Source organism: Falco peregrinus, chromosome 1 (assembly GCF_023634155.1).
Source record: "Falco peregrinus isolate bFalPer1 chromosome 1, bFalPer1.pri, whole genome shotgun sequence".
Classification (NCBI taxonomy): domain Eukaryota; kingdom Metazoa; phylum Chordata; class Aves; order Falconiformes; family Falconidae; genus Falco; species Falco peregrinus.
In genome coordinates this window covers 49061832-49089787 of record NC_073721.1, presented here as the reverse complement: position 1 = coordinate 49089787, position 27956 = coordinate 49061832, and the positions used below count along the sequence as shown (strand labels likewise).

The 27956-nt window shown below is 54.0% G+C and overlaps 1 protein-coding gene across 1 annotated transcript; it reads right to left on the bottom strand.

Annotated features, from left to right (window-relative positions):
- Positions 1 to 138: 138 nt before the first annotated feature.
- On the bottom strand, positions 139 to 23498 carry FAM163B (family with sequence similarity 163 member B). Its single transcript, XM_005231226.3, has 3 exons — positions 23381 to 23498; positions 2355 to 2470; positions 139 to 2190 (listed from the first exon to the last, which is right to left on the bottom strand). The coding sequence occupies exons 2-3, from the start codon at positions 2445 to 2447 to the stop codon at positions 1801 to 1803; spliced, it is 483 nt and encodes a 160-aa protein (XP_005231283.1). The 5' UTR covers positions 2448 to 2470; positions 23381 to 23498; the 3' UTR covers positions 139 to 1800.
- Positions 23499 to 27956: the final 4458 nt, after the last annotated feature.

The following is a 27956-nucleotide window of genomic DNA, read 5'->3' as shown; positions in this document are numbered from 1 at the left end:
CTGGTGAGAACTGTACACAGGAGCATGGCCCCAGCGGCTGCTGTCCCCCCGGAGCAGAGGCATCACGCTCCCGGGACATGGCACTGCAGGGACCAAGCCCAGAATATTAAACATGTACGAAACTAAACCCTGCCCCAAATAGAACCCCCCCCAAGAAAGTTGAAGTTACTCATTTGCAAAGACAGACTTGTACTTCAAAAGATTTCCTGTGGAATTAAAAGCCCTCGTGGTTAAAAGTAAAATACCCAGCTGGGCTGCATACAGTATTTGGGAGCCGCTGGGGCTGAAGCCACGGCTTTTTTCTTCCCATCGCATCTTTAAAAAGGAAAGCTGACCCAGAGCACAGCCCTGAGGCCACGAGAGTCTCTTTGCAGCCAGTCCATCCTCCAGCAGCCATCCCCAAGTCCAGCGCCATGCTTTTAATCTGAATAACGCACACTCGCTCCAGGAGAAAGAGGGTGTTTTGTCAGACAAACCGTGAGTATTGCAAGGGTGGAGGGGAAGAACTGAGACAGCCAGGAGAAACCAGAGCACGAGAGTCCCCATGCAGGCACCGATGCAATGTGCATGTCTTCCTCCCAAAGCACTGGTTTGTAGCGCAGAGGGATGCTCTCTGCTGCCAGCTCCTCGCCGCCTGCTCTGCCTGGAGCCAGCGCGGCCCACGGAGCTGGGGCAGAGCCGGTGCCGGTGCCGCAGCCCCCGCCAGGCTGCCCAGCTGTGGGAAACGGCTGGATGAAAAATGCAAAAGAGGTGGCTTTGCCTAAATCTAAAGTGTTTTGACACATTCCTGCATGGAGAGAAAGTGTCATGGCTTTTTTTTTCTTTTTTTCTAAAAAAACCCAACAGAGATGCATGTAGAAATGTGCATGCAAGGGTTGGGCACATACATGATGACACTCTTGCTCACCCAGCCCTCAATCAGAAGGTGCAAATGGCATTATTTGGAGCAGGGGTGCTGATTATTCAGAGGGGGCAGCTACAGGTGTACCTCTCCATCCGTAACTGCCCTGTGTGTCATTTCCATAGCCAGGTAATGCAATTGGTTTGCAACTCCCCCCAGCCCTGCTCCACTGGGGGGCTGTGGGGGTGCTCCAGGGGCTCCAGGAGCAGGGACAGGCTGTGCACCCACTGGCCATCCTAACCCTGAGGGAATTGCACCTGTCACCCAGGAATAAATGACCAACTTGAGGAGCAAGATAGCCTGGGGATAGGGCAGGGCTGTGCACGCACATACAGAGCTGCAGTGCAGAGAGGTGCAGGAGGGGGTGGCAGCAGCGTGGGCAATAGCAGCCCTGCTTTGCTATGGGGGCGTGGGGGTGTATGCACACTAGGGCCAGGAGCAGTGGGCTGCAGCATGCCCCCACAACATGGCAGCAGGTGCCGGCTGACTTGCAGCATGAGCCATTTTGCAGTCAACCGTGTGCTCCACCGCTTGCTTGTCATCACTCGGCACTACAGCCGAATGCTGAGGAGGGGCGTTTGTATTAAAAGGATGCACAATATCAAAATCCTCTTTATAAAACAAACAAAAAATGCAACGCAGCGCTAGAAAACCTTGCATCCCAGCTGCAACCACCCTCCCCCATGCTTCCCTTCCAGGTTTGTTTTTTTGTTACCCCTTTATATTGCCATTTAGCACATCTCTGCCTACGGAACAGAGAAATACATTCTTTCCCCCCCCAAAAAAAAAACCCCACCCTCTTCCATGAATTTCAAAAAGTTCTCCCCACTGTTACAAGCCCCAGCAGCAGTGGCGAGGTGCGCTGTGATGCTCCAGGGGCTGGGTGGGCAGCCAGCGCCTCACACATCAGTGCTTATGCTGCGGCTGCGGGAGAAGGCTTCCCGCATGGCTGAGAGCCGGTTGGGGTTGAGCGCCTGCAGGTTGGCCACGCTCACCGGCAGATCGAGATCTTCCTGGCTCACTGTCTTGTAGCTCACCCGGTCGCCCCCATTGTGCAGCTCCTCGGGGGGCTCCTGCAGGAAGAAGGTGGGGGGCTCATACGGCGTGCAGCCGGGGCAGCTCGGCCGGCTCGGCGTGGGCTTCTTGCCAAAGGGGGATGAGGTGTAGAGGGACGGGCCGTTGGTCAGCACTACGTTGCGGTTGCAGTGGAGCGGCGGGATGTGGGAGTGCACGGCGAAGTCGGGCTCCTCCTCATCCTCCTCGGACTCATCCTTCTTGCAGCAGTAGTACTGAAATGGGATGGCCCCGTGGGGCCGGCAGGCTCAGCTGGCATCCCAAGGGGATGCTCCGTGCATGCCAGCCCTGGGGACAGGCAGGCAGAGGACACGGGGCTGCCTGCTGTCTCCCCTCCCCATTGCAGCATCTTTGGGGGCCGCATCCCCACCAGCCTTACCTGGAGCCTACAGTAGCAGAGGACAGCGATGATACAAAGTAAAATGACAGTTGCTAATATTCCACCTGTGATGACCACGGTCCCGGCTGTCATCCGCCCTCTTCTCCATTAACAGCCTGCAAAAGTGAGCACACGGAGGATGATGGGGGATCAGGGTGAGGCTGGTGCTGGGCGATGTACTGGGCTGCAGACCCTCAATTCCCAGCTCAGCCCTGTTTGCAAGGAGCTAGGAAGCAGGAGGGCTCTGTGGGAGGTGATGGGCAGGAGATCCTGGCACTGGGCACCTGTGAAAGCCATCAGGGAGACCCTGTACCCCTTAAATGCCACCTTGCAGGGTGCTGGGGTGTGTGTGGTGGTGGTGGTGGTGTAAAAAAACCTTCATGCAGTGGGTGAGAGAATGGGTGAGTAGCAGCTCTGGGGTCACATCAGGCTCTTCTTCATGCAGGAGGGGGAACCCAAGGGAAATAAAACCTTCTGCCCAGCACCCAGTGCACCCTCGCAGCTCCTGCCCGGTGGCAGAGAACTTCAGTGATGGGAGAAAGAGCTTTGCTGTAAGGATTTCTGAGTTGTACACATTTTTCTCTGAGCCTATAATCCATTTTTCCCCATAAAAACAATGTGGTATTTTAATTTGGAATAACTGGAGCTGCTAAGCGAGCCTTTAATGACTGCAGGGACAGGCGCTCTCCTATCCCTGAGCAGCGAGCTGAGGTATGGGATGCGTCCAGCTGCTGCAGGAGCCACCAAGCTCCTCGCCTTTGCCATGGCCAAGCCACAGTGTTGAGGGGGCTGTGGGGGCACCCCAGGATAATGCTTCTGACAGCCTCGCAAGCTCTTCATTCTCACCACAGCAAACACTGGAGCCGGGACCCTGTGCATTGGACATCACAGGGTGCCACGGCTCAGCCTGGCCCCATGCTCATGCTTTGGGGTACCACCAGCACTCTTCTCTCCCTGGAGTGCCTCTTAGAGGAATGGGGGTGCTGACACAGAGCTGGTAGTGGTGTAAGGTCCCTGCTTCTTGCACTGCTGGGCTCACCCAGAAAGCAGATGCTGTGCACCATGCGCAGCGCACGAACCCCGCAACACCAGCACGGGTCTTGCTCTGAGCATCCCTGCCCCGAGAGCTTGGGGGGTGGGGCTTGAATTCCCCTCCATCCCACGCAGAGTAAGACCAAGCTCTTTTTGCCACAGGAACGATGCTGGGGAGACACATACCTGCCTGCACACACCTGCTAGCAGCTACATAGACAGTGGCACTAACACCAGCATCACTTTGCAGCTAAGGCTCCAGCAGCCCTTTAGTGTCACAAGCATCAGTCTGGGAACAGGAGAAGCAACATAAATTAAGAAAGAAATCACACCCTGACCACCTATTCCACAAGCGCTTTAACAAAGCTGGCCTCCAGCTCATGCTATCAGGTTAAAACAAAAAACCAGCCACCCCAGCCCCAAATTACTTCAGCACCCGAGGAAAAGCAACTGTATCTGTCAGGGATTTAACCTGCTTCCAAAGAAAATAAATCTGTGGCATATTTTCAGGCGCTTAATGTCCTGCTAAAGTTGGGTAAGTGCTGAATGGATAAAGCAGTATCACATTTTATGTTGCTGCTGAGCAGCGCTGTAGGAGGGAAGGTAATTTATAATGATGTCTGAACGCCTTCTAGCACCACGCAGCCATGGGGCAAGTGCCGGGCCAAATCCTGCCTTCATTCCTCGGGCAAAATGCTCTGAGGAGGCTCAGGGGGGGAGGAACACAGTCAGGGGAAGGGTTTGCAGAAAATGGATTAGTGATTTAGCAACTTTGATACCTGTTTAAAGAGGGATGGAGGCACAGGCTGCAAACCCTGGGCTGCACTGGGTGCTGCGGGCACATGCAATGGTCCGGCAGAGCTGGTGGAAATGCCCGTCTGTGGGTCCTTTGCTGCTCCCATTTGCAATCCCCATGGAAAAAAACCCCAAAGCCAGGGCAGGGGTGCACAGGGCAGGTGCTGGACCTGGTACTGGGGTGGTAGGACTCAGCCTCTCAGGGATGGGTGCTGCACCCACCAGAGATCAGCATCTTAGCAAGCTCCTTGCCAGCCCGAGATGGCAGGCAGGGCTCCGGCAGGGCAGGCTCCCCAGCTTCCTCGCCCCTTAACTAAATGGTCACCTATGCCGGGGGGACAAGCAAGGGTCACACAGAGCCAATTTTCAGTTTCTGTCCAGCTGTGGTCAGCCAGACGTGGCATTGCAGCTACTGCTCCATGCAAAGCAAGGCCATTTGCATTTTGCTCTTTTTTCCTCCCCTAACATACTTGTCTGATTAAAGCTGCGTACCTGGAAGCATTAAACTCTCCAGTGTGCAAAGGGGGAGGAAAGCAGAGCTTGTGGAGGCCCATAAGCAGAACAATTCCTGTCTAGACCTCCTTTTTACATTTGTTCCTAATTTCACGCTCCACAGGCTCCCAGATTCATATATTTAGTAATAAATATCCTGGTAAAAGGAAGTGCTTTGCAGCTCCGCTGTGGTCTTGGAGAAAGTATGCAGGAGCCCTGGTATTAGGAACGCAGGCACTGAGAGATGTGGTCCCAACAGACAGTCGCTTGGCTCCTTCCTCGCCCCTCGGTAATGTTAGGAGCCCTCCAGCTACCGAGGATGCCTGACACCCCCCCCAGCCCCTCTGTCCCATCCAAATCCAGCCCCCAGCACATCCTCCATCACTGCCAGACAGCCGGGAAGGGGCGGCAGGGGGATGCTAGCTCTACACAGGCTGTTTGCCCCCAGCCCAGGAGCCCTTTGCTGTAGGAAAGCAGTCCCCAGTACTGCGGGGTGACAGGGGACGGTGCCTCTCGGCACTACTGGGAGCTGCCACGCTGGTGCGGGCACATAGGAGCCTGGGTGCAATGCTATCCCCTTCCCCAGTACCCTGCTGCAACAAACCAAAGACACTTCACTGCATGGTGGCTACAGGTTGCTCCTGGATGTGCTGCTTGGTTTTAGACACAATCCTGTTCCACTTGCCTGCTTTTACCAAGTCATCTATTGCTGCAACTATAGCAGCAGCATCCTTGCAGGCACCCTTGCAGCCCTGCAGCAGCTGGGAAATCACAGGGTGTGAGAAAATGGCTTTTTCTATTCCTTGCAGCCTAGAGAAGACACAAGCAGAGCTCCCATCAGCTCCAGTCCCAGACAGGAGATTCTTTCCTCACTGACACCCCCTGCATGTCCCTGCCATGGCTGAGGATGTGGGCCTTGAGGCTGTGCTGTTCACTAGGAGCCACGTCTGCATCAGCCTCCGCTCCTCGCTTCACCTGGGCACTGCCACCAGGGACTGCTGGACCTTCCCAATGCGCTGCAGCCCAACTCAGGTGGTTGGAGGGGGGCAACAGAGCATAGGACAGCACAGAATTGCACTTGACAATGCAGAGAGGAGAAGGGGAAGCCAATAAGAAATCATCCTACGTCACCCCCCCCCCCCCAGCATCCTGAACATGGCCCCTGGACTGCTGAGGGTGCCTGGTGCAGGGGGAGGCTGCTCACAGCTGCATCTTGCTCCTGGGCTGGCTCTGCAGAGACCGGCTGTGCAGCCAGTGCCTCTCGGGACGCCTGCGTGGGAGGAAGGCTTCAGAGCAGCCGGGGCGGGAGGCTGAGCTCAGCTCGTCCGAAGGCTCCAGCTAACACCCGGCTAACCACCGCTCCAAACCGCTGAGCTCCAGGTCCAGGTGCTGGAGCACTGCAGCCATGATCGGTCATGTGGCCTGCCCTGACCCTGCCTGCTGAGGCTGTGGGAGAAGGAGACCTGGGGACTGTTAAGGAGATGACTCCAGGGTTTCTTTAAGAGACCCTCAAATGCCCAGTTAAGCCAGCTTCTAGGATTTGCAGGTGTTAAGAACAGTCTTCAGGCCTGACCTTTAAATGAATGGGGCTTCCATTCATGCCATGCCACGCCATGCCATGCCATACCATCCCTATTCCCAACCCCACGGCAACACAGCCAACCTCAAAGCATTTTTGTCCTAGCTGAAAACAAAAAAAAGTGAGTGCTGATCCCACTGGAACTGTGCCAGCATAAGAGGACTGTATCTTACTTGCAAAGAGCTGCAGCCCACGGTGTGTCCCACTGTAGTGCTGCCTGCATCCCCCAGCACCCCTGGCATCTGCTTGCCCTGCAGCCAGAAGCAGCACAGCCCTCTGTTTAACAAGGGAGTTGGGAATTGCTCTTATTCGCCTGACGCCAGAGGCTGGAGATTTAAACAAAACAGTTACACTAGATAGGAAACAACAAGTGGCAGCACGGTATGAATGCTGATGGGATTGCTCACAGCTGGTACCCCAGCCCTGGAGCAGGCAGGAGCTTAGACCCCACCAGAATAATCACGCAGCCAGGAACACCCCACGCTCAAGGAGTCCTGCAGGGGACCTCTGGCCCTTGCCTGTTCTGCTGGTCATTTGCAGAGACGAGCAGGGATCAGCTCTGCCCTGCACTTCCAAATGGCCAAGAAGGAAAAAGGAGAGAAAAAGGGAAAAAAACCCACCCCACCCTTCCCAGGGAGCGGAGGAGGCCAGCACTGTGTCCTGAAGTAACACCATCCTGCCTTGTCTTGGCTCTGCTCTGCACTAGCACATCCCTGGCCGTGTTGTGTGCTTGGCCGAGCTGCTCCTGCTGCGCGTGGGTGTCCTCCCACCCCTGGGAAGGGCCTCCGAGGGGGGGAGCGACCCTGCATGCCAGTATGGCCCCCCAGGATGACCCTCCTCCAAGCATCACAGCGATGGCTGGTGGTGGGTCAGCTTGCTGGGTCACTCTGGGGAGAAGACTCAAGGGAGTGACCTCAATGGGGGGGACACGTTCAGGTTTGGAAGATTAAGTCCTACGTGGAAACTGGGAGTTGGGGAGCTGTGTACAGGGGGAGCACAAGTCTGACCCTCCGTGGTGGAGGGTCATGAGCTCCGTGGGTCTTGCCCTGGGTGGGCAATGCGGCTGTTTCCCAGTTCATCCCACGCACCACAAACCCTGATGCCAACACTGCTGACCGAGCCCCACTTCAGAAGAAAGGACAAGCCCTCAGCAAGAGAGGGGAAGCAGGAGAGCACACGAGTGATGCTGGCTGTCCGACATGCCGCTTCCCCGAGCCACTGGGTCTTGCTGCTGCTTCCTGCCCCACAGCATTCGAGCAGCATTCGAGACCAAGGACCTTAGCCCAGAGTAACAAGAAATCACACTAGAATAAAATGACCAGAGCAGAGCAGACCGGACCCGAGCCCTTGATGCTGCAAAGTTTCAGGGTAAGCCAGGCTTACGCTCTCCCGTTGCCCCCCCAGTGCCATGTGCGCGCCATGGCTGTGTCCAAGGGCAAACCCCAGAGAGCACCGGTGCGAAGCAACACCACCGCCCGGCCACCAGCCACCAGGCTGGGAGGTGGGAAAGCAGCAAATAAGTTAGGAGCTCAAACCAGTTTGGTGGCAAATACAGCCTTGTTTCTGCATTTCCCCCAGTTCCTGTAATCCTACCCAGTCAATGAATAAGAGCCGGGCTGCTAGGAACGGCCGGGCAGCGTGCCAGCAGAAGACTTTGCATTTACGGAGCCAGCGGACAGGGCAGCTGCCAGAAACACAGGCAGAGAACGTGGCTTTCCATATGAGAAACACTTTAAGCAGAAGGGCTGCATCACTTTCGTTTCCTTTCTCCTTCTTCCTCCTGATGGCAGCACTCCTGGCCTGGGGGCTGCTGCTCTGCGCATACAGCAGGGACTGAAACAGCCAGGCTTGACCATGGGTGGGCTGGGGGAGGGGCATGGGGGTCTCACTGCCTGCAGACCCATCGCTTCAACAAGACCATCTGAGCCCTCCTTAACACAAGGACAAGGTGAGCTGCGTCTCATCAGTCGGTGCTTCCCCATCTCCACACAAGTGCTTCCTCATGTGGGACACCCCGTATCTCCAGGCACTCCACGCTCCAAGTTTCTTTTGAACATTTTCTCAGCGGAGAGCACTTCACCCCCTGCTGCCCCCTGTGCGGAGAACGCTGCTCACAATTTCCCAGAGTCATCCATCACAGAGCGTCCGCCTGGGTGCTGGAGATGGTTTGGGGATCCCAGAAGCCCCATACTCCTACCCGCACCCGCCGGGACTGCGCTCACCTCCATCTCTGCCTGGACACCAGCCCTTTCCCGAGCAGCTCCTGCAAGCAGGAGGTGCTTTCCCTACCCTGAAAACGGGAGTTTGCAACCACTACTGGTAACCCCTGGAATAAGAAGGATTTCTGGCAGTGAGTCACATTGCAGAGGGCTCTGCCACATGGGAGATGCAGCCAGGTCCGGGCAAGCACTCTCAGGCTGTAATGCTGCTGTGGGCTTTTAAACAACAGACCAGAACGGGGAGCAAAACATTTCACACCCACCTGAAATTGCTTGTCCCCTTCTGGTGGCCTTAGAGCTACCACCTGGTTTGAAGCCAATGACAAGAAGCCACCGATGCTCTTACAGAGGTAACTCACAGCTCTGCCTGTGACTCCCGTGGCTCCCCCCAGCCAACGCACCCCCAGCCCTCCTGCCCGCTGGGACAGACCCCGGTACTTCAGCTCCCACTGATGTCCAAACCAGAAACAACACATTTCAAAGACAATCTATACACACTGTCTGATAAATTATTTAGCAGATAGGACATTGCTGGAATAGTGCTGAGCTCTGCAGAACAGGATCCCGGCCACCTCCAGGCTCCTGCATGGCACGGCATGGGCAGGGCTGAGATGGCAGCTGCGCTCACAGGGTGCCTGGGAATGGCCGAGGGCAGGGGGACAACGCCACAGCCATGGAAAGGTGACGAGAGCTGGGGTGTGAGAGAGCCCTTTCTGCCCACAGTGCTCTCCCGTGCTGGTTTTAGTGTCCCAGCAGTGAGGGTTAAGCCTGGAGGTACATCAGGCTAATGCAAGATGAGCATCGGGCTGATAGAGGGATGTATCCCCCGTATTTGCATCAATTATAACCCAAGATAAACTCCTTCAGGGGACTGGAGAGGCTAGGGACTTTTCCCCTCCTCTACCCATTCTCAGCTCAGTCCTTTACAGCCAGAAATGCTCCCCCAGTGCCAACGGTTGGGCTGAGATGGGGAACAGGGATGGTCAAATACCACGGTGACCTGCTCCTTCTGCCTGCTCTTATCATCGTCCCATATAACGATATATAACAACAATATAATATATCATTAAACCCCAGAATTTTATAATCCAAAGTGTTTTGTTAAATACTGCCTGGCAGCCCAAAAGCTCCTAGAAAAGCCACTGCTTTTCCAGTAAGTGGTACAAGCTTTCTCCAGACGCTGAGGACACACCATATCCTCATCCCTCCAGGTGTCCCCGCTAGCGATGGCACCGCCAGAGCAGCTCATTGGCAGTGAAACCCACCAAAGGAGACCCAGGCTATTGGGGAGATGCATCATACAGCAAGGCCACTCCCCAATCTAGGTTCTTCCTGAAACTTAAAAAAAGCAGGAGTTCGTGGGAGAATTAGGGATCCCCTCCCACCAATTACCATTGTTAGGTTTTAAAACAGAAATTAGCGCATAGTGAGCTGTCTGAATTTTCAGCACACTTAAGCAGGCTGCCTTCACAGCACATCGATCTAGGGGATGCCTGCCCCGGCAGTGCGCAAGAGGGAATATGTGCTCGGCAATAATGAGGCAATAATGTCATTTAATACAAGCAAATCACGCCTAATGAAAAATAATATTTGCACAGCTCATCAAAGTGGCATTGAGGCTTACTAAGCACAACTCCAGGCATGAATTTAAATGACTGCAGATGCTAAACGGAGTGCAGCGGTGCCATTGGGGAGAGATGGGGGAAAATGCTGAATCACCTGGATGCACTGCCCTTGGAAATGTCCCCTTCCAGTGCCCCTGGGGCCAACCTGAGGGTGCTGCTATCTCCATCCCAAAGGGACCAGGGAAGGAGTCTGCAGACACTTCAGCATCACCTAGAATAACGCAGGGTATGTTCACCCTGCTCTGCCCTTCTGACCCTGTGTAAAACTGTACAGCTACATCCTAAAAGGCTTCCATAGGGATGCTAGTGACATTGATAGGGATGCTAGTGACTCGGCGCTGCCCAGCAGTGCATGCCTGCACACCAGCCCTATGCTGGCATCACCCCAGGAGAGGTGAACCCAAAAACCAGTCCCAAAGTGGGTGCACGGTGAGGTGTCGCAGCAGGGGCTCGTGGCCAGTTGGTCTCTGACAGGGTTTGAGACCTGCTGTCAAACCACACCGGAGGGTTCTGCCCTCCCCAGTTCCACCTTTCACTGTCCAAACGATCACACTCTGCTTCAGGACCAGGAATTATTTCCATGCATCAGCTGGAAAGCAGGCCATAATGCCAAACACACATAAGCAGCCTAAATTCCTTCAAAAAAAAGGAAAGAAAAAAGAAAGAAAGACAGGCTGTCTTTCCACCCTGCATCATTTAATCGCCTCTTGAATTATGGTTTTAGTCAGCCTGAGATATTAGCATCAGAGAGAGCAGGTTTTGGTATTAGCAGCTTGAGATAAGCTACTGCAATTGCTGCTGAGTGGGAAATAAGTCAGAGGGTGGGGAGCACCCACCTGCCCACCCCGAGGGCTTCTAGGAGGGCAGTTTTGCAGGTTGGAAATGTCTTCTGGGCAACCTGAAAAGCTTGGGTTAGCTTACTGAGAACTAATGATAAATCTTACCCCTGATGAGTACTTTTTCTTGCCCAGTTCACCGAGCGGGCAGTTCTCTCCATCACCGTCCTGCACGATTGCTCCCCGCAGCCCCCCAGCAAGGCACCGCCTGCTGGAGCACCAGCAGAAAGATCAAAAAGCCTTAATTGTCAGAAAATGTTGCTGAAATGATGAATCAAAGGTGGGAAAAAAAGGAACTGGTCCTTCTGAAAGAGCAACTCTTTCCAGAATTGCTCCATTCATCTGGATTTTGAAAGCTTTTGAGGTTGAAAAGCAGCCGCTGCTGCCCCAAGAGCCTGACAGCCCCGGGAGCCCACGGGACTTGGTGCCTCACACCAACAGCTCACACCAGCTTTCCCGCTGTCCCATCTCCTGGAAAATGCCTCAAGAGCAGAGTTTCATGGCTCAGACAGGACGGCTGGGGCATGCAGATGGGAAAGAACTCACACAGTCACTGGCTGAACTCTCGGCACATTACAACCCCGGCTGGGAGCCGGAGCTGCCTCCTGTCCCCAACACCGCAGCTGGGATGGGTCCAGCGCTCCCATCCATGACAGTCCTGGGGACGATGCTCTCAATGGGTCAGGGACACCGTCGCAGGGGGACAGCAAAGTCTTGGTACCCTGATGGCCACACAAAGCAACAGAAGCAGCAGCTCCCATGGTGACCCTGCTCCAGGGATCTGTTGGCTCTGGCTGTGCAGCGGTGTCTGCATGGAGCCTCATCCTTAGGGGAAGACAGCCAGCAACTGCCCTGGGGGAGATGGACTGAGTCAGCGCTGCTGCGATTCAGCCCCGTGCCATTAGAAACACTACATGCTTCAAAGCTTGTGTTTGCACCCTTTAGCTTTTGCTTCAGGCAGCCACAAAGCCAGGCAGACCCCTGCGCAGCAGCGAGGAGGGCGGCAGCCAGCAGCCAGCCCCAGCTGCACGTCCAGCCTTTGGCAACACCTGAGCTAAAGCCCTGGTTCAGCCCAGCGCCCTCCAGCTCTGGCATCGTCGGAGAGGGAAAGCATTACTACGCCAATACCCATTTTACAGACAGGGAAACTGAGCCCTGGGGTGGTTAAGGGTCTGCTTTTGAAGCTCCATTGCTTGAAATCTACCAAATATCAGCCCATTTCCAGAATAAAGGGGCTTGCCCCTGGCCAGGCACTGGGTAAGGAGCGAACTGGGATCAGCTCCACTCCCCTTCCACCCCCTACACCGCTGGCTGGGAAGGATGAGTCCTCACACCCGACCTGACGGCCCCTGCAGATGTCCTGAGATGCAGATGAGCCATCAATCAGGGGCTGGGGAAGGAAGGACACGGACAGTGTACATTTCCAGTAAGCAGTAAATCCAACAGCTTTGCATTTCCAAGAGGTATGAGCACAGCTTCGTGGGACGGGAAGATCCTCGGCAGATTAAAGCCTTTGTGAGCTGCACAACTCACTCTCGTTTCCTCAGGATTCGTGGACCCAGACTGGGGTGGAGACAGCAGGGACCACCATCTCCTTGGTGATCATCAAATGCAGCAACCTGAGAGCTCCAGGGACCACCCTCCATTTGGCCACAGTAATGTGCAGGAGGGGGGCCAGCACCCCTCTGTCCTTGCCCTCCCTAGCTGTGCATGGGTGGCTGATGACACCTCCATCAGCCCCACGCTGTCCCCCCCAGCACCCTGTTGTCACAGGCTGTTTCCTGAGCTGCCCTGGGCTCTGGCTGTCCGTGCAACCTGCTTATTCCTCATCAGTCCCCGCTCCTCTGCCCTGGTGACACAGGCTCCCTGCAGTGTGACCTGGCTCTGTGCTTCCAGCATGACACCGGGTCACTCCCCGGGTGCTGCCAGAACAACCGCGCAGGCAGCAGCAGCCCCATCTGGGATCTCCAAAGAGATATACATTGCTGCCTTAAAAAAAAAAAAAAATCATAAAAAAGGATAGGGAGTTTCCATAGCTACAGCTTTACATTGCTGTGGCAAAGGCTGAGGTTCAACCTGTGTAATGAGAAGCAAGCAGAGTGTTTTTCCCACTCCAGCCCAGCAAGGCAGCACGGTGCATGAATAAAGAAGTGGAGAGACAGCTCAGTGGTTTTGGAAATAACCCAGAAATGTTAAGGCTGGCTTGTGAGGCTGCCACGCAGCTAGCACTGCGCTCCCTGCCCTGCCTGACCCACTGCTTCTATGGGGGTTGCATCTGCAGGTGGGGAGGGAAGGAGCCCTCCCAGCCCCTCTCTGGTCAGCACGGCAAGACATGCACCTTCACGCTGCTTGATATGGTCAGAGGCCAAAATCTGCTTCATTCAAATTGCTGTCTGCATGGTGCTCCCAGGGCTGGCCTTCCAGAGGGATGGGGAGCTGAGGCAAGCAGTGAATGTGCAGAGATTTAGTGCTGCTGCCAACGCAGAGTCACTGCCCACAGGACCTGGGGACATGGGGCTTGATTTGTGTCGCACCCATGCCTCGTACAACGGTAACATCACACGCTTAGGGCTGGTGTCGGCACCATGGCTCATGGGGAAGGACACACATGTTTGCAAACCGCTCTGATCATGAACAAGAAGGCGATGGGCTTCCTCATTGCTTGTGGCCAGGAGTTTTCCTACAGGCAGTAAAATCTCCTTATGTTATCCTTTTTAATAAGGATTTATCATTGCTGCATCAGGGGAATTAATACAGACTGTCTGAGAGGGTAATTTTCAGATTCTTGGCAACTTACTCTGAGCTGGTTCCGGTAAATTTTCCTTTTTTCCTCACCTTAATTAATTTACAGCTTTTCCTGGGAGCTGAGAGAGGGAAAGATTTAACTCAGAGTTAAAAAAAACCCAACCCACAACAACAAAACCATAAGCAAAAAAAGTGGAAAAGATCAAGTAATTCACACTGCTCAGCTGAAAACTGTCATTAGGTGCATAAAGAAACAGAGAAAAACCTTCACATAAATTGCTCTACTCAAAACCATGTGGGCTTAACAGAGCTTCTGGGATCAAATGTTTGAAATATCGACTGTTCCCAGGGACAGCATCTTTCAGAAATCAAAGCACATGTGATGGATCTTTTTGCCTAGCGTCAGCATTAGGAAGACGCAGCCCCTGCCTTTGAAATGACTCCTTGAGGCTAGAAAGGCCCTTGAGAGCGATGCAGTGGTTCATGCTCCCGCACGCTCCCTCTGCCACCTTCTCACCTCCCCCAGGAGCCAAAGCAATGCTACCGCCGGCACCCAACGGGACGGGAAACTGAGGCAGGCGAGGCTGGTGGGGCAGGGTGCTCCCACCGCTCGGTGCCTGCACCCGGCAGGCTCTGCACTCCCCTGCCGCACCTTCCCCAGCAGGCTGCACTTTCCGCCCTCCTTGGTTAAATGATGACTGACTTGCAGCACCTGAAAGGACCAGAAAATGCCACGTATCCTCTCTTTGAAAGCCAAGCCTTAGAGCAGCGCCCTGCATCATCCCCGAGCCCTGAGCCCTCCTTGGCCTTGCAAAGGGAGATGGGTGAGGGTACCAGCCGCAGCAGCCCCTGCTGTCGGGTGGGCTGTGCTCCCCGCAGCCCCGGGGGGGCTCAGAGCACGTAAGCCCCTGGGGACATGCACACAGAAATGCCTCCAGAAAGCAGGAGGAGACTCACAGGCCAGCGCTGCCCCACTCCACCCTCCGCATCCCCTCACTTTGCTTGAATGTGTTTGCTTGAGCTCCTTGGGAAGTAGGTATGTTACGTCATTAAATAACACTTTCCACCCCAGAGCTGACCTTGCAGTTGTGATGAACATAACCGAAGTAGCAAAACCTTTCACTGAACCTACGCTGATTTTCTGAGCTCTCCAGACATCACCCTGGCCATGCTGATGCTGCATGTTAATGCAAGATGATGTATGAATGTGGACTTTGTTAACAGCCCACCTCAGCGGTAAACCACACTGAAACCTGTAGTTTAAGTCTTACAAAACCCAGACCTGCAAGTGTGAACATCTTCATCACCCTGTACCTCAGAGTGCCCCTCCGCAGACCAAAATGCAGGCGCCCAACTCGTGATGGAGCTCTGCCTGCAGGAGAAGCCCCTCAAAAGGTTAAACAGACCACAGGTCTCCTCCGGGAATCAGGAATACATTCACTGCTTTCATAAAACATCCTGCAACCTGGCTGCCACTGTGCCAGGGCTTGACAGCAGAGAGGCTGGGCAGAGCGTGGGAGCCCGAGAATTTCTGCTGTGATCACAGGAGGCTTCAATTCTGCTTCTGGTTGTTTTAATTAGGACATCACAAAATTGCACAATATTTTGCTATTCAGGTGAAATTGTAACGTTAGCATTCGTATCAAAGTTTTCCTTTTCAGGTTCCTGCAAATGTTCTCGTCTGTATTTCTTTTTGTAAATCTTTGCTTTTTGAGCAAAACCCAAGCACTGGCAACAGCAACAGCATGCCAGTGTTACGCATTTCTGAGGCTGAGCAACTCTAATCCTCTGCAGTCAACAACACTGCCATTGCCCAGCAATATTCATGCTTTATATTTACTACCAATCAAGTCAGACAGTATTTTAGAGGCCAACCCTTTTGTTTGCTAGTCCCAACATTCAACAATAGAATATTTACAAAGATATCCAGAAAGCAAGCAAGGTCAGTGCTTGGTTTCTCAGAAACCAGTATCACCGTCTTGTGTTTTCTATAACCTATGTTGTTTTATTTAAAAATACAACAAAAACAAAGATGTGATGCCAGAAACACAAGGGAAAATATGTGCAACCAAGAAAACCCCACTTTCTGTGGGCTGAATCTGCTCCCACGAGCCACCATGAGAATCAGAAATAACTCTTGAGAAGACAGTAATGCTAAACTGTTGCAAATCAGAAAAAGCAAGCTGGAACTGTCTAATATTAATTGCATACGTATTATGCTTGTCTTTATCTCAGGGGGGTACACCTGCCCACGGGATCACATCCAGCGCCGGCCAGAGGGGACACCACCAGGCCTGCAGAGAGCAGCCGGAACCATCCTGCTCACAAACCCCAGCTGAAGCAGCCGTGAAGACGCAGCAGCCCCTGGGGTGAAATCCTGGTTGCAGCTCAGCCTGCCCCGCTCCTCTGCTCTGTGATGCCCTGCACAGCGGGCACCTCCAGCCCAGAATTAGGCACAGGGGGTTTATGTCCCCAAGGTGCAGAATGCCCTGAGAGCTTCTGCTGGAGCTGGAGCCCGCTCAGCACCCAGTGCTGCAGCCCGGAGCTGCCCTGCTTTGACTCGGGCACAATCAGTAAGAAGATGGCTTTGGTGACAGCTGGATCAGAGAGAGCACCTGGAGGGGTTTGAGACAAAATTCACCTAAAAGCAACCCCCAATCAATGCTTATTCCCCTTCCCCTCCCAGCTCCACTCGCACTCTCACAGCACGGCTATTTTGCCCCAGCACTAACCTTCCCAGGGCTTAGCTCCCCAGCAGGCAACACCAATCACACCAAGACACCTCCTTTTCCTTCCACATGAGAGCCTTATAAATTGCATCTCTGTAAATCCCTGCTTGCACTGGCTTGCCGAGGAGACCGGGAAAGATCCTCAACAGTGAAGCTGTGCATTTCCTCGGCCACCCTCCTGCAGCCGGGGCACCGCAGCACTTGCTCAAAACTGAGCTTCTGGCAGCCTTCATACTATATTTTCTCCACGGGGGTGGGTTTTTAGCTTGGATTGCCACAAAAGGCATCCTGTCTTGCTATGTAAGTCACATACATTGTGTTAACTAAAGAGTGACAAGGCGCACACTGTTGTTCTGCAGATGCCAGGGTGGGAAACCAGAAGGAAGAAGGAGCACCACTGCCTGCAGGGGCAATGCAGGCAGACACCCATCAGAGCCAGCCTCCCTGCACTGCACAAGCTGTGATCTAGCTATAAAGGCAGGCAACAGATAAAGGAGAGAGTTAATGGTCTGCCCAAGCTCCGGCAGGAAGATCCAGGACAGGGCTTCAAACAAATCCACACTGAGAGCAAGGGGAACCAGGATGCGAACCGCACGGCAAAGCCCAAGCAACACCCTCTGTTCAAATGGGGAAGCAAATGCGGGTTTCAGAAGATGAGCTCTGTACTGGGATTGCACTGTCTCTGCCGGTCCCTACCTCAGAAAATCCTGTATTATTTCCTAGGGGAAAAAAACCCCAACAGCCCAGGGGAGTAAAGGTGGAATATTGGGCATAAAAATTAGCAAAGCTATTTGTAGGTAAGTTATTTTTCTCACGGGAAATGGTGCCTGTGAGCGGATGCTTTAGCAGAGCTGCGATTTGCACGCTGTAACGCAGCCACTTCAGGGACTCGTCTGGCACTTGCCTGTGAATTCCCTCTGTCTCCCAGCACACTCCCGCACCGTCGCAGCAAGCACCGGCTTCGATGGAGCCTGTGGACCATCTTTTACAACAAAGTCCAAGACATCTCTCTGCTGTGATCGGTGCCAGTTTACGAGTCTTTGAAAATGAAGACATTTTGATCCACTTGAGTTGAAGTGACCCGAGACAATGACTCCTGAATCTGTCACAAGGCTACAGTGGTCCCCAGAGGGTTTCAAAGCAGCCACATCACCCAGCAATCTGGGTATTTATCTTTCCGCAGGCAGCCACCTTCCTTTCATTAATGCTGAGGTGTTTTTTCCCCTTTAACCTCAAAAAGTCCGAAACTCCCAGTGAGCGAAGAGGCAGCCTGGCTTTGACTGATGCCAGCTCTGCAGGTACGAGCAGAACAGGCAGTGCTACAAGAAGCCACTTTTGCACATTATGGTGTGTTTGCCGTGTGTCGTCCCCCCCCCCCCCTCCCCCCAGCTTTTCAGGAAGCTGAGGAACGAAGGTCTGCTCTGCCCAGGAAAAAATGAAACCACAGAGGACTTTTCCTCCCAGTTTGCCAAGAGTCCCCTCCAGCAGAAAGGAAGGAAATCCCGGCTGTGTGGCATGCCCACTGCTTGCAATTCCCCCACCGTAATGAGCTTATGAGCTTCTGCGGCTCAGACCCTTTGATGAACTTGTACCTAGAGAAAAGCCATAGTGTGGCCTCAAAGCCATACCTAAAGCTGGCAGTGTGGAGAACTTCGTCCCCTGCCTAGCAAGAAGATCATCTCCTTTATCCCCTGCCCAAGAGAGGCCAACCAGTGCAGCCTTGGAAGAGCCTAAGCTGGAGTTCAGTAGCAATTCAAAGAAAAAAAAAATAATCCCCACAAGGTTTTTCACCAAAGTCAATTTTTCGGGCTGGCAGCTCCCAATGGTTATCTCACCCCCTAAGTTTTCTGTAATCGGTATCTTGGTAAGGAAGGCAGGAGAGGGCAGGGGAGCAGAGGCAGTGGCGGACGGCTGGGATGGCAGGGCTGGAGCACCAGCGATGAACAGAAGGGGGAAGGCAGACCAGGAGCGGCAGGCTGGGCTGTGTGGGCTCGGAACAGCTCGGAACACGGCAAGCACCACGGCAGCACCAGACAAGGCAGAGGAGAGCTGGAGCCAGCACCTGGGATGGGATGGTCCCGCTGTGGGTAGAGCACTCCGGCCGGCTCCAGCAGCCCACGGGCACCCCCCGATCTCGCTCGCCCCCACCTCCTTCTCAGAGAAAATCAGTGGCAAAACTGAAAGAAAGATGTGGGAGACAGTGACGTGATTTCCTCCCCATCACAGCTCTCCAAGGGGCATGAAATCAATGGCGACAATTAATTCTGTTTGCCCTGGGGCCAAGGTAAGAAGCCAGGAGTGATTTCTGCCAGGAGCACAAGCAGATGTAAGGCTGGTGTGGGTGACGGCAAAGCCACATCTCTGTCCTTCCACCACGGGTAGCAGCATCCTTGTCACCTGGGCGAGGGAAGGGGATGATGGCTGGCACTTGGCTTCTGCCAAAAATTCACTCACCTTGCTTTTTCTTTTTTTATAAGGAGGTTATTATCTGAACAGGTATAAATATAAATGACAAATAAAGATGTGGGCTGCAGAGTGGCTCCTACAGCATCCCACTGAGCCCCCCAAGAGCTAGCAGACCTTGCCAGCCCCCCTTTCCCTGCAGAGCCTCCTGCCCTCGCCTCAGGTGCTCAGAGGCGGTTACTTTATCCACCGCTAATGACATTTATTTCCTTTTCAGAGCCTCGGGGAGGTCTTTCTCTCACTCTCCCCGCTGATGTGAATCCTGCTGCCCTGTTCTGCTGATCCAAGAGCTTTTTTTACTGTTGAACTGCTGGTGGTCTCCCCCCCGCTCCCCGATCTGTGCCCCCAGCCTGCTTTCCCCATAGCCAGGCACACACTTCCCAGGCTCAATCCAACCAACACTGAAGTAAGAGAAAAATTCCTCATTTCCAGGTTGGATCAGGTCCCTGGCCTGGCGAGGATGGGCTGAGACTTGCTTTTGGGTTTCTAGTAACTTTCCTTTAAAATGTCCTTCAGAAAAAGGCAATTATCACAGTGCCATTAAGGCTTTTCCCCATTGCACAGCCAGATAACTCGCCAGGAGTCTTTTGAAGTAACCTTTAAACAATAGATGCTGTCTTGTTTACTGTATGTTTCTGAACTCAACAGTAATGCATCCAGATGTCACCCGTGCCTACCGTAGGCCTAACTATTTTTGGAAACACACCAAAGGCAAATTGCTCGGATAATGTCAGATATTGTTGCAGAGAGAATGTGACAAGTTTCCATCTCTTTGATAAAAGCTGCGGAGCAGAGGGATGTTTCCCAGGGCGCAGAGCTGTGTGCACCTTCAGCTCAGCCCCGCGCAGGAGCTGCATCCCTCTGTAGCTCATGGGCAGGTACAAGCAGCACGCGCCTTCCAGCTGCGGAGAAAATTCGTGTTGCTGTCAAGCAAAGCTCGGCAAGCTCACAAACTGCCGCGCTGGGTGGTGTGTCGCTGCGGGTGGCATTTGTCCTGGAGGGAAGAGATGGGGAGAGAAGCACTGGAGACAGCGAGGAGGCGCTGAGCTGCCCTCCTGGCCAGGCAAACTTGGGGAAGACGTCCCAGCCCACCTGGTGCCACTATTCTGAATGAAGCCGACCACCAGCTCTGACCCATTACAGGTGCTTGTTTCAACGAGCAAGATAAAGCTCTGTCTGCAGCGAGAGGGTAAGCAGAACTCCCCCAGCCCCTGACTCATCTCTTGCCTCCACGCCATGCCCTGCCAAGAGGAGCACCAGCCCACAGCAGTGTCCCAGGCTGCCGTTTACGTTGCTGTCCCCCCAACTCCAGTGAGAAATCTCTACTCTTGGCCACGTAGGATGGGGCGAAATCATCAGCACTGTGATGTTGGTCTGAATCAGCTCTGCTCCTGTCCCTGCTCCGCGCTGGCTCTGACACAGGCACCTTGGGAACCACACAGTCCACAGGAGCCAGGTCCTCCCTCTGGTGCCCTGAACTGCAATTAACGGGTCATGGCTGTTATTAAGCTTTCCAGGAAGAAATGAGTCCCAAGATGTTTCAAAATGTTATTAGGACCTTTAATTTTGTTCCCCAGCCTTTCCAGCTGGCCTCTGCCCAGGGCTGTTCTCCTGGGGCTCGCAGGTTCTTGGGACCCAGCCTTGCCGGGGTTGGCCTCAGCTGTGATGTGAATGTGGCTGGAAGGTCTGAAGAGGGTCAGAGTCCGTCCCCCAACCTATTTGTCATCCCTCTGCCAATCTGCAGTGCTTTTTTTCTCAGGCAAAGGGTGAACCAATCCTGCCTACTGTAATAAATTAGACCGTGAGAAGGAGATAACAGACAATGACACGGGAAGAAGTGTAAATTAGAATGGGAACAAGTTGCAAGTTCAGCCCCAACACCTGCCACCTCTCCTCCACCCCCTCCCTGCTCTGTTTCAATGTTATAAGTTGCACCGCAAGCTGTGGCTGCAGGAGCCCTGCCGGCATCAAGCACCTCTTCACTGGCCATGTCCTTATCCATATCCATGACAACACGACAGCCAGGGACCAGAACACGATGAGTGAGAAGGTACCAAGTTATCCCCATTTCTGACACCAGCACTACTAATACAACTCGGCACTGCGCAGCCAAAAGAAAAGGTCTGAGTTAGGTAAATGCCTTGGCCAGCTGCAAACCCCCCACTGACCCATGTGCTGGGCACTGAGGACATATCCTGATGTCACCAAAGATCGGTGGCACAGGCTTCTTCAGCCCGCGAGGATGCAGCTAAGCTCTCCGGGGCTGCACATAAATGCCCGAGGGAATTAAGCACCTCTACATCTTTGAATCTGGGATCCAGCAAAACTTTTAAAGGATCCTAAGGGGGGTGCTCCGGTACAGCTGTAGGGTCAGCAGGTGCTCTGCAGCTTTAGGCATGCGATTTACAAAGACTTGGGTCACCATGCCACTGACAGCGAGTCCTCTGTCACTTAGCCACTTCTGAACATGTTCTCCTTAGATTGCAAAGCCTGTGAGACCAAACCTTCAGGCCTGACTGTCTGTCACCTACATGAGGGTTTGGGGACTGCTGCAGTTGTAATGGAAAAGGATCAGGAGGCGATGCGACAGCTAGGCTGATCTACCAGGCTTTGCTGGAAAACAAAAACACAGCGGAGATACAGGCAGTAACCACAGTGCAGGTAATGTTCTGCAACTCTTTCGTGCTCAGGTAGGCACAGGTATTTAAGAACAGGCTGTATTTTGTAATCTGTGTTTACTGACGAGAAAACAGAAAAGAATAAACACTGTTTCCTTCCCTTCCCCTCACATTCCCGCATCTTTCATACGGGAGAACCAATGTACTGAGGGGTGATAAATCAACATCAGTTTCTTTGCGGGGGATTTTATTGAAGTTCTTTATATCTACTGAGCACCAGCACTGTTCCTTAAGAGGTCCTGTCATCGTCAGAAACCCACAGCACAGAAATCCTGACACACCGAGGAAGAGACACACTTCTAATTACAGCTGCACGGTCTTTAAGGTGTTTGAGATCTCTTTTCACCAACTGACAGCCGTAATGCACCTTTCTGCTCCTTTCAGACAAGACAAAAACCAGCCACAAAAGACTGCAAACAGCCTTCCGTTATTCACACACCATCGCAACAGAGCAAGAGCCCAAATACAGGTGTGCAGACAGTTCAGGCACTTAGTCCATGCACAATTTATGTAAACTATTTTCCCTTAACGACATTATAATTCAGATGCTTACTCAGGGATGACAAGACACAATGACTAAAAACTCCATCACACTGGACACTTCGGCTCATACGAGGTCACCCAGGAATACCGTCTGCGCTCTAACGTTGGGATATCTGCCAGGTTTCCTAAAATGACAGGCAATCACGACAGACTGAAGCACATGCTTTTACCACCTAGGTTTTATGCTGATTTCACTACTCGTTTCAGGCTAGAAGACAATCTGTTGAACCTCAAAGTGCAGTCTTCTCTTACCTTTAATTTATTCTGTCAGAAAACTGTCTACCTTAATGAGTATGAGCGCACCCCCACTACCTTCCAACTGTGGTGATCTGTTATGTCAAGTATAAATAATCCTGTCTGAAACCAGTCGATATGGGGAAATGAAAAGACATCTTCCCTTGGGGGATTTCTCTCGCCCTCCCACAGCCCCCCCCACCCCAGCCTGCAGACTATCTTTAACGTACAGAACGAGGTCCATGTGCTTCTGAGAGCACAGCCCTAGACAGCTGCTTTATTAACCAAACAGGGACAAAACCAACCCCCAGATAATGGTGCTACCATCTTCCTCGCACTCAGCTCTGGGTCCCCTTCATCACCATCGCTTCGCTGCTGTGAGCTAGCGGGCTGGTTTGCTGCCTCACCTGGGGCTGGGGTGGTCTCTGCAAACCCATCTGGATGGAGGGGAGGGGGGTTGTCCTGCATCCTTTGGGGCCAGGGCATGAGAGAGGAACAAAGCCTTGTCCCAGACGCATGGCTCCAGGTGAGATGCCCGGAGAGGTCACCAAGAGAGGCCAGCTGCAGCCCCAGCATGCGAGGGGGACGAGGTGTCCCCAGGGCAGAGGGCAGGACCCACACACCCAGGCAAGGCACGGGATGGGGGCAGCTTTCCCACCCCAACCCCGAGAGATGCTTTCATGATCCTCTTCGCAGGCACGGCTTTGGGACTACAGATGCCGTAGGACCAGGGATAAACCAAGCCTGGAGCACCCCGCTATTTTTCATCCTGGTCTAAGGCGGCAGGAGTTGACCCGCCCCCGAGACAGGCTGTCGGGGAGCCGCCGCTGTGCGGTTCCGTGCCCTGTCCGCTCTGCCCCCCGGCTCCGAACCCCTTCCCAGCCCCAGCTCCCCCCTCCCCTCCGCTGCCCGCAGGCAGGTTACAACGCGCCGAGAGGCGGGCGGGCGGGGATGCAAACAGGGGGAAAACAGCGCCGGAGACCCTCGCTTTGGGGGGGACGGGGAGAAGGAGCCCAGGCGAGCCCGGGGGAGCTCCGCCGCCCCCTCCCCGCTTACCTTCCAACGGGGGAATTGTGCCGGATCTCTCAGGTGAGGACCGCGTCTCCCGCCGGCTCCGGCTCGCAGAGCATCAACGCAAAAAAAAAAAAAAAAAAAAAAAAAAAGGGAAAAAAAAAAAAAAGCCACCTGAAACCGATTAAAGAAAAATAATTTGGGGGAAAAAAGAACCAACCGAACAACACAATTAAGCGCTGGGGCGGCGGAGGCCGGCTGGCGGCGCGGAGCAGGCGAGCCCGCAGCTGAGCGCCGCGCGGCACATGGCCGGGCCCGGCACCGCGGCGCTGCGGGGGAGCGCGCGCCCTCCCCGCCCCGCGCCCCCGCCGGGGCCGCCCCTGACGGCAGCGCGGAGCGAGCGGCCCCCCCGGCCCCGCACCGGCCCCGACCCCGGCCCCGACCCCAGCCCCGCACCGGGCCGCTGCCGCCGGGCCCCGCCACCCGCCTGCCGGCCTGGCTGCGCAGCGGGACGGGCCTCGGAGCCCCCCCCGGGGGGTGGCCTCTACGAGCTGGGTCACCTCCCCCACAGCCGAGTCACACACCCCCACTCCCCCCCCCGAAACCGGTCACACGCACCCCCCCCCCGGGAGCCGATCACCCCCTTACAGAGCCGGGTCAGCCCCCCCAGAACAGAGTCACTCCCCCACAGAGCTGGTCACCCCCTCACAGACCCAAATCACACGCCCACGGAGCTGGGTCAGCCCCCCATGGAGATGGGCACCCTCTCACTGATCCGAGTTCCCCCCCACCCCCCCACCCGGGGCCGGTCACCCCCTTACAGAGCCGGGTCAGCCCCCCACAGAGCCCGATCACCCCCTCACAGACCCAAGTCATCCCCCCCCCTGGAGATGGTCACCCCCTTCCAGAGCCGGTCACCCCCCCATGGAGCTGGGTCACCATCTCACAGAGCCAGTCACTCCCCCCAGAACCGACTCACACCCCCCCACAGAGCTGGGGCACCATCTCACAGAGCCAGTCACCCTCCCCAGAACTGAGTCACCCCCCCATGGAGTCTGGGGACACATGGTTTACCTTCGGGAGCCTTCATCCCTGGTGCTGGCACTGGGAAAGCATCCCACCCCCCTGCAGGGAGAAAGAGGGGGGGAAACCAAGGCAAAGCCCACAGCATGCCCTGCTTAGCCCCCCGAGGACCCCGATAAGCCCCCCAAGGGTCCTGGGACCCCTCACATGTGCCATGGCTTTGCCCCCGTGGGGCTCATCAGGAGCTGAGCGGTGGCTTTTGCTGTGGGGTCTTAGGAACAGCCACCCCCGGTGAGGGGGCATCCCCAGACCCCTGCCCGCTCCTGCACACCCTCAGAACTTCAGAATTCCTGGGCCATGGCTCTCTGCGAAGGTGCCGGGACACATGGGGCAGGCGTGACTCTGGCAGCAGGGATTCACAAGGCTTCCATAGCGTCCGGGTGGCAGTCACATCCCAGTGCCCAAAAAAGCAGCATTTGGTAAGAGCAGAATTTGGGACAAAACCTGCCAATTCCAGTCGGCGCTACCCCTCTAGCAGGTGGGCAACCTGCAGAGGCACTGGCATAGAAAGAACCATCACAGCCATGAAAGGAGGTTGTCCCCTGTCCCCAAGCTGGTGTGACAGGGAAGAAAAAGCTGCCCCAGCTCTGCCACTCCATCCCAGGCTCTGCGGAGCAGCACGGTGCCTGTGCTCCGCCAGGCACGCAGGATGCTCGTGGGTCCCAGGGGTCCCTGCCAGCCCTGCCTGATGGCACCCTCTGCCATCAGCCTCAGCAGCTGTCACCCACGTTTTCTACAAGCTGTCGAACTCCTCAGGTCACAGGGACCCTCCTGCAGGCCACCACCTCTGCTAGCCTCCGTCGGTGACATTGGATAGGCGAATGTGTTCCCCTGGAGAGCCTCTGTCTGTCGTGACCCGTGACTTTCGCCCCGCAGCGCTCGTTTCCTTGGCCTCGCTCGCACCCACGGTCCCAAGGCGATCCCTAAGAGCTAACTTCATTTTTCTCTATGACTGTTTTAGCCCGTCGATACTCGCACTGTCCTTGTTGACTGATGAGAATAATTAGTCTCTGGTCCTTTAATAGCACATCTTCTCTTTTAAAGACTGTATCGCTTATAGCACTCTTTTAATCTATAGAGAGGGAAACAGTCGCGTTTAATTAATTGCTCCCTAAATAAACTAATTACTGCCAGCAATTTCGGCACACTTTGCATGCAGTTCAAACGCCTGTGCAGAGATCTGAGAGGCAAGCCACCCAGTCTAATGACAAGAAATGAAAGCACAGGGGCAAAATACAGTTTATCTTTAGAGTGTCTACTTATGGCTGTTATTGTTTAATTATTACAGACCGTATTGGTTAGTACTGAACAGTCTGTGTCATGGTTCCTGTTAGTTTTTCCTCAAGGTTGCTTGGACTATGTGCAAAAGATACTGAAAAGCTATGCCAGGAAAAAAAACCAATTTTAGCTTTTTATTACTTTTATGGGTCAAATGTCACTGTCTAGCGATTTATCATTGTGTCCTTCTTCAGAAATACGAACAACTACAGAGGTTCTTTGCTTGGGCCATTCATTTTGGTCTCTACGCCTGGGCTCCTGCGCTGCAATAAACAGCCTTGATGCTTCCCAGGGAGTATGTCAAAGCGATTCTCCGCTCATCTGAGGCCAGGACAGAAGTGAGAAAAAACAATGTTATAACAAGGACTTTGCAAATACTTGGGCTGCCTTGTTTTCCAGTTTAGTAAAGAGTTTGTTTTCCAGACTCTGAAGCTCTGCTTACTCGAAGAGCAATTCTGTGAAGACCAGTTACCTATGAACGAGACAATGTTTTTAATAATGTATTTCTATATTGCAGTGATGCGCAAGACCTCCAAGATCGTAAGCACGGTCTCGTCATGCTAGGGGCTGTACAAACACAGAGCACAAAGAGCTGTGATGCTTTTCACAACATAATTTTTTACAGAAGCAAAGTGCTAATTAGTACCTGCCGTTTGGAAGTCAGTTGATAGCCTCAAGAGGTGGCAGCTGGCCAGCCACAACTTTTATCAACCCCTCTTGCCATTTGGGAAGTGTCCTCTGCCTGCCAAGTCTGTGGGATAAACAGACCGACAGCAGCCAAGAGCCAAATAATTTGTAGGTTTTAAGTACAGGGTTCAGGTTATAATCACCTGCCCTCCTCCGCCACCATCAGCGGGTTACTCTCAGTGTAAATCCTTCCATGAGTTCATGTATTCACACTCCTGCACCCAAAAATTCTTGTTTTCCTCACACTTGACTCAGGACTCGGGATCAAGCTGCCCAGGAATATTGTATGATCTTCATCAAGCTTTTCATCCCCACCTCCAGCTTGCTCCACCCCCAAGGAGCAATTCATGATGCGCTGCCATCAGGGGAGGGCAGGTTCCCATCTGGTTGTCATGACCCTGAGGACATCTTCCATCTGCAAGCCCCCTTCACCAAGGGGCTACGTGACCACACACCACAACCAAACCTGACAATTGCTGGGAGCAACGGGCTGCTGAGACAGTGCCCGGCTCTCTGCCCATATTCCCAGTGCTCTGCCAGCCTGGGGGACAGCGGTGCTGTTTCTAGGCTGCCTCTTTCAGCAGCTGCAGTTTGATGGACATGACGCACACCAAGCGCATGGCCTCACAGGGATGCGATAAAATACACATATACCCAAAACAGGGTAGCAGAGGGCACTTAATGTCACCAAAGGACCCCGTGGCTTCTGCCGGTGCTTCGCTCCACCAGGGAAACACAGCATTAGGGCTCTGATAAACCACCCCCACGCGTTTCGTGGGCACATGCCATGCAGCTTCTGCCTATGGCAGACCCTGGGAGTGGGTTTAGGTGTGGGACAGTGACAACACCACCTTGTCATCACCTGCCAAATACTGTCTTTTTCCATTCCGAAGGGCAGGGCCTTGTTGTTTGCTGCTCCCCGGTATTTGTTTTTGCTTTAAGCTCCCCAGCAGTAAATAGGACCCCACGTGTGCAGCTGTGTAGGCGGAGGCTTACCTCCTTGTAGCGATAGCTGCTTCTTGGTCCTGATGGACCTTTTCCCCACAATTATGGAGGTGCCTTCTCTTGGACACTCTCCAAGCTGATCCCAAATATTCATGACAGTAGTCTGAAGGGTCTCCACCGCATCCTCCTCCTCTCGCTGGGACATGAGTACACGCTCACAGCACCTCAGCCACCTTCACTGGATTTAAATGCAAACTTTTTGTTTAGGTGAGAACAGCAGCCTGATCCCTAGGTTCATGCTTTTCCGTAGCAGCCTTTCTTCCCACTGCTTTAATAACCCATGATGCAGGAACCAGCCAGCTCATGAACACAGCCCTAACAACTGCCCATAACCGAGACCTTGCTTGGTGTCCCTTGTGCCCCTCCTGCACCTACTGCCGTGGCTTCCAGCACTGATTCAGGCAGGTGCGGAGCTGAGGACACCCCAGGGCTAGGACTGCCATGTGTTACTCTGAGAGGTTTCTGTCCTTGAAGGCAACAACCTCAGAGCACCAAGGGCTGCATCTGAGAGAGAAACTGCTTCTTAAATAACTGGTTTTAACGTGAACAGATGAATTACCCAGTGCCA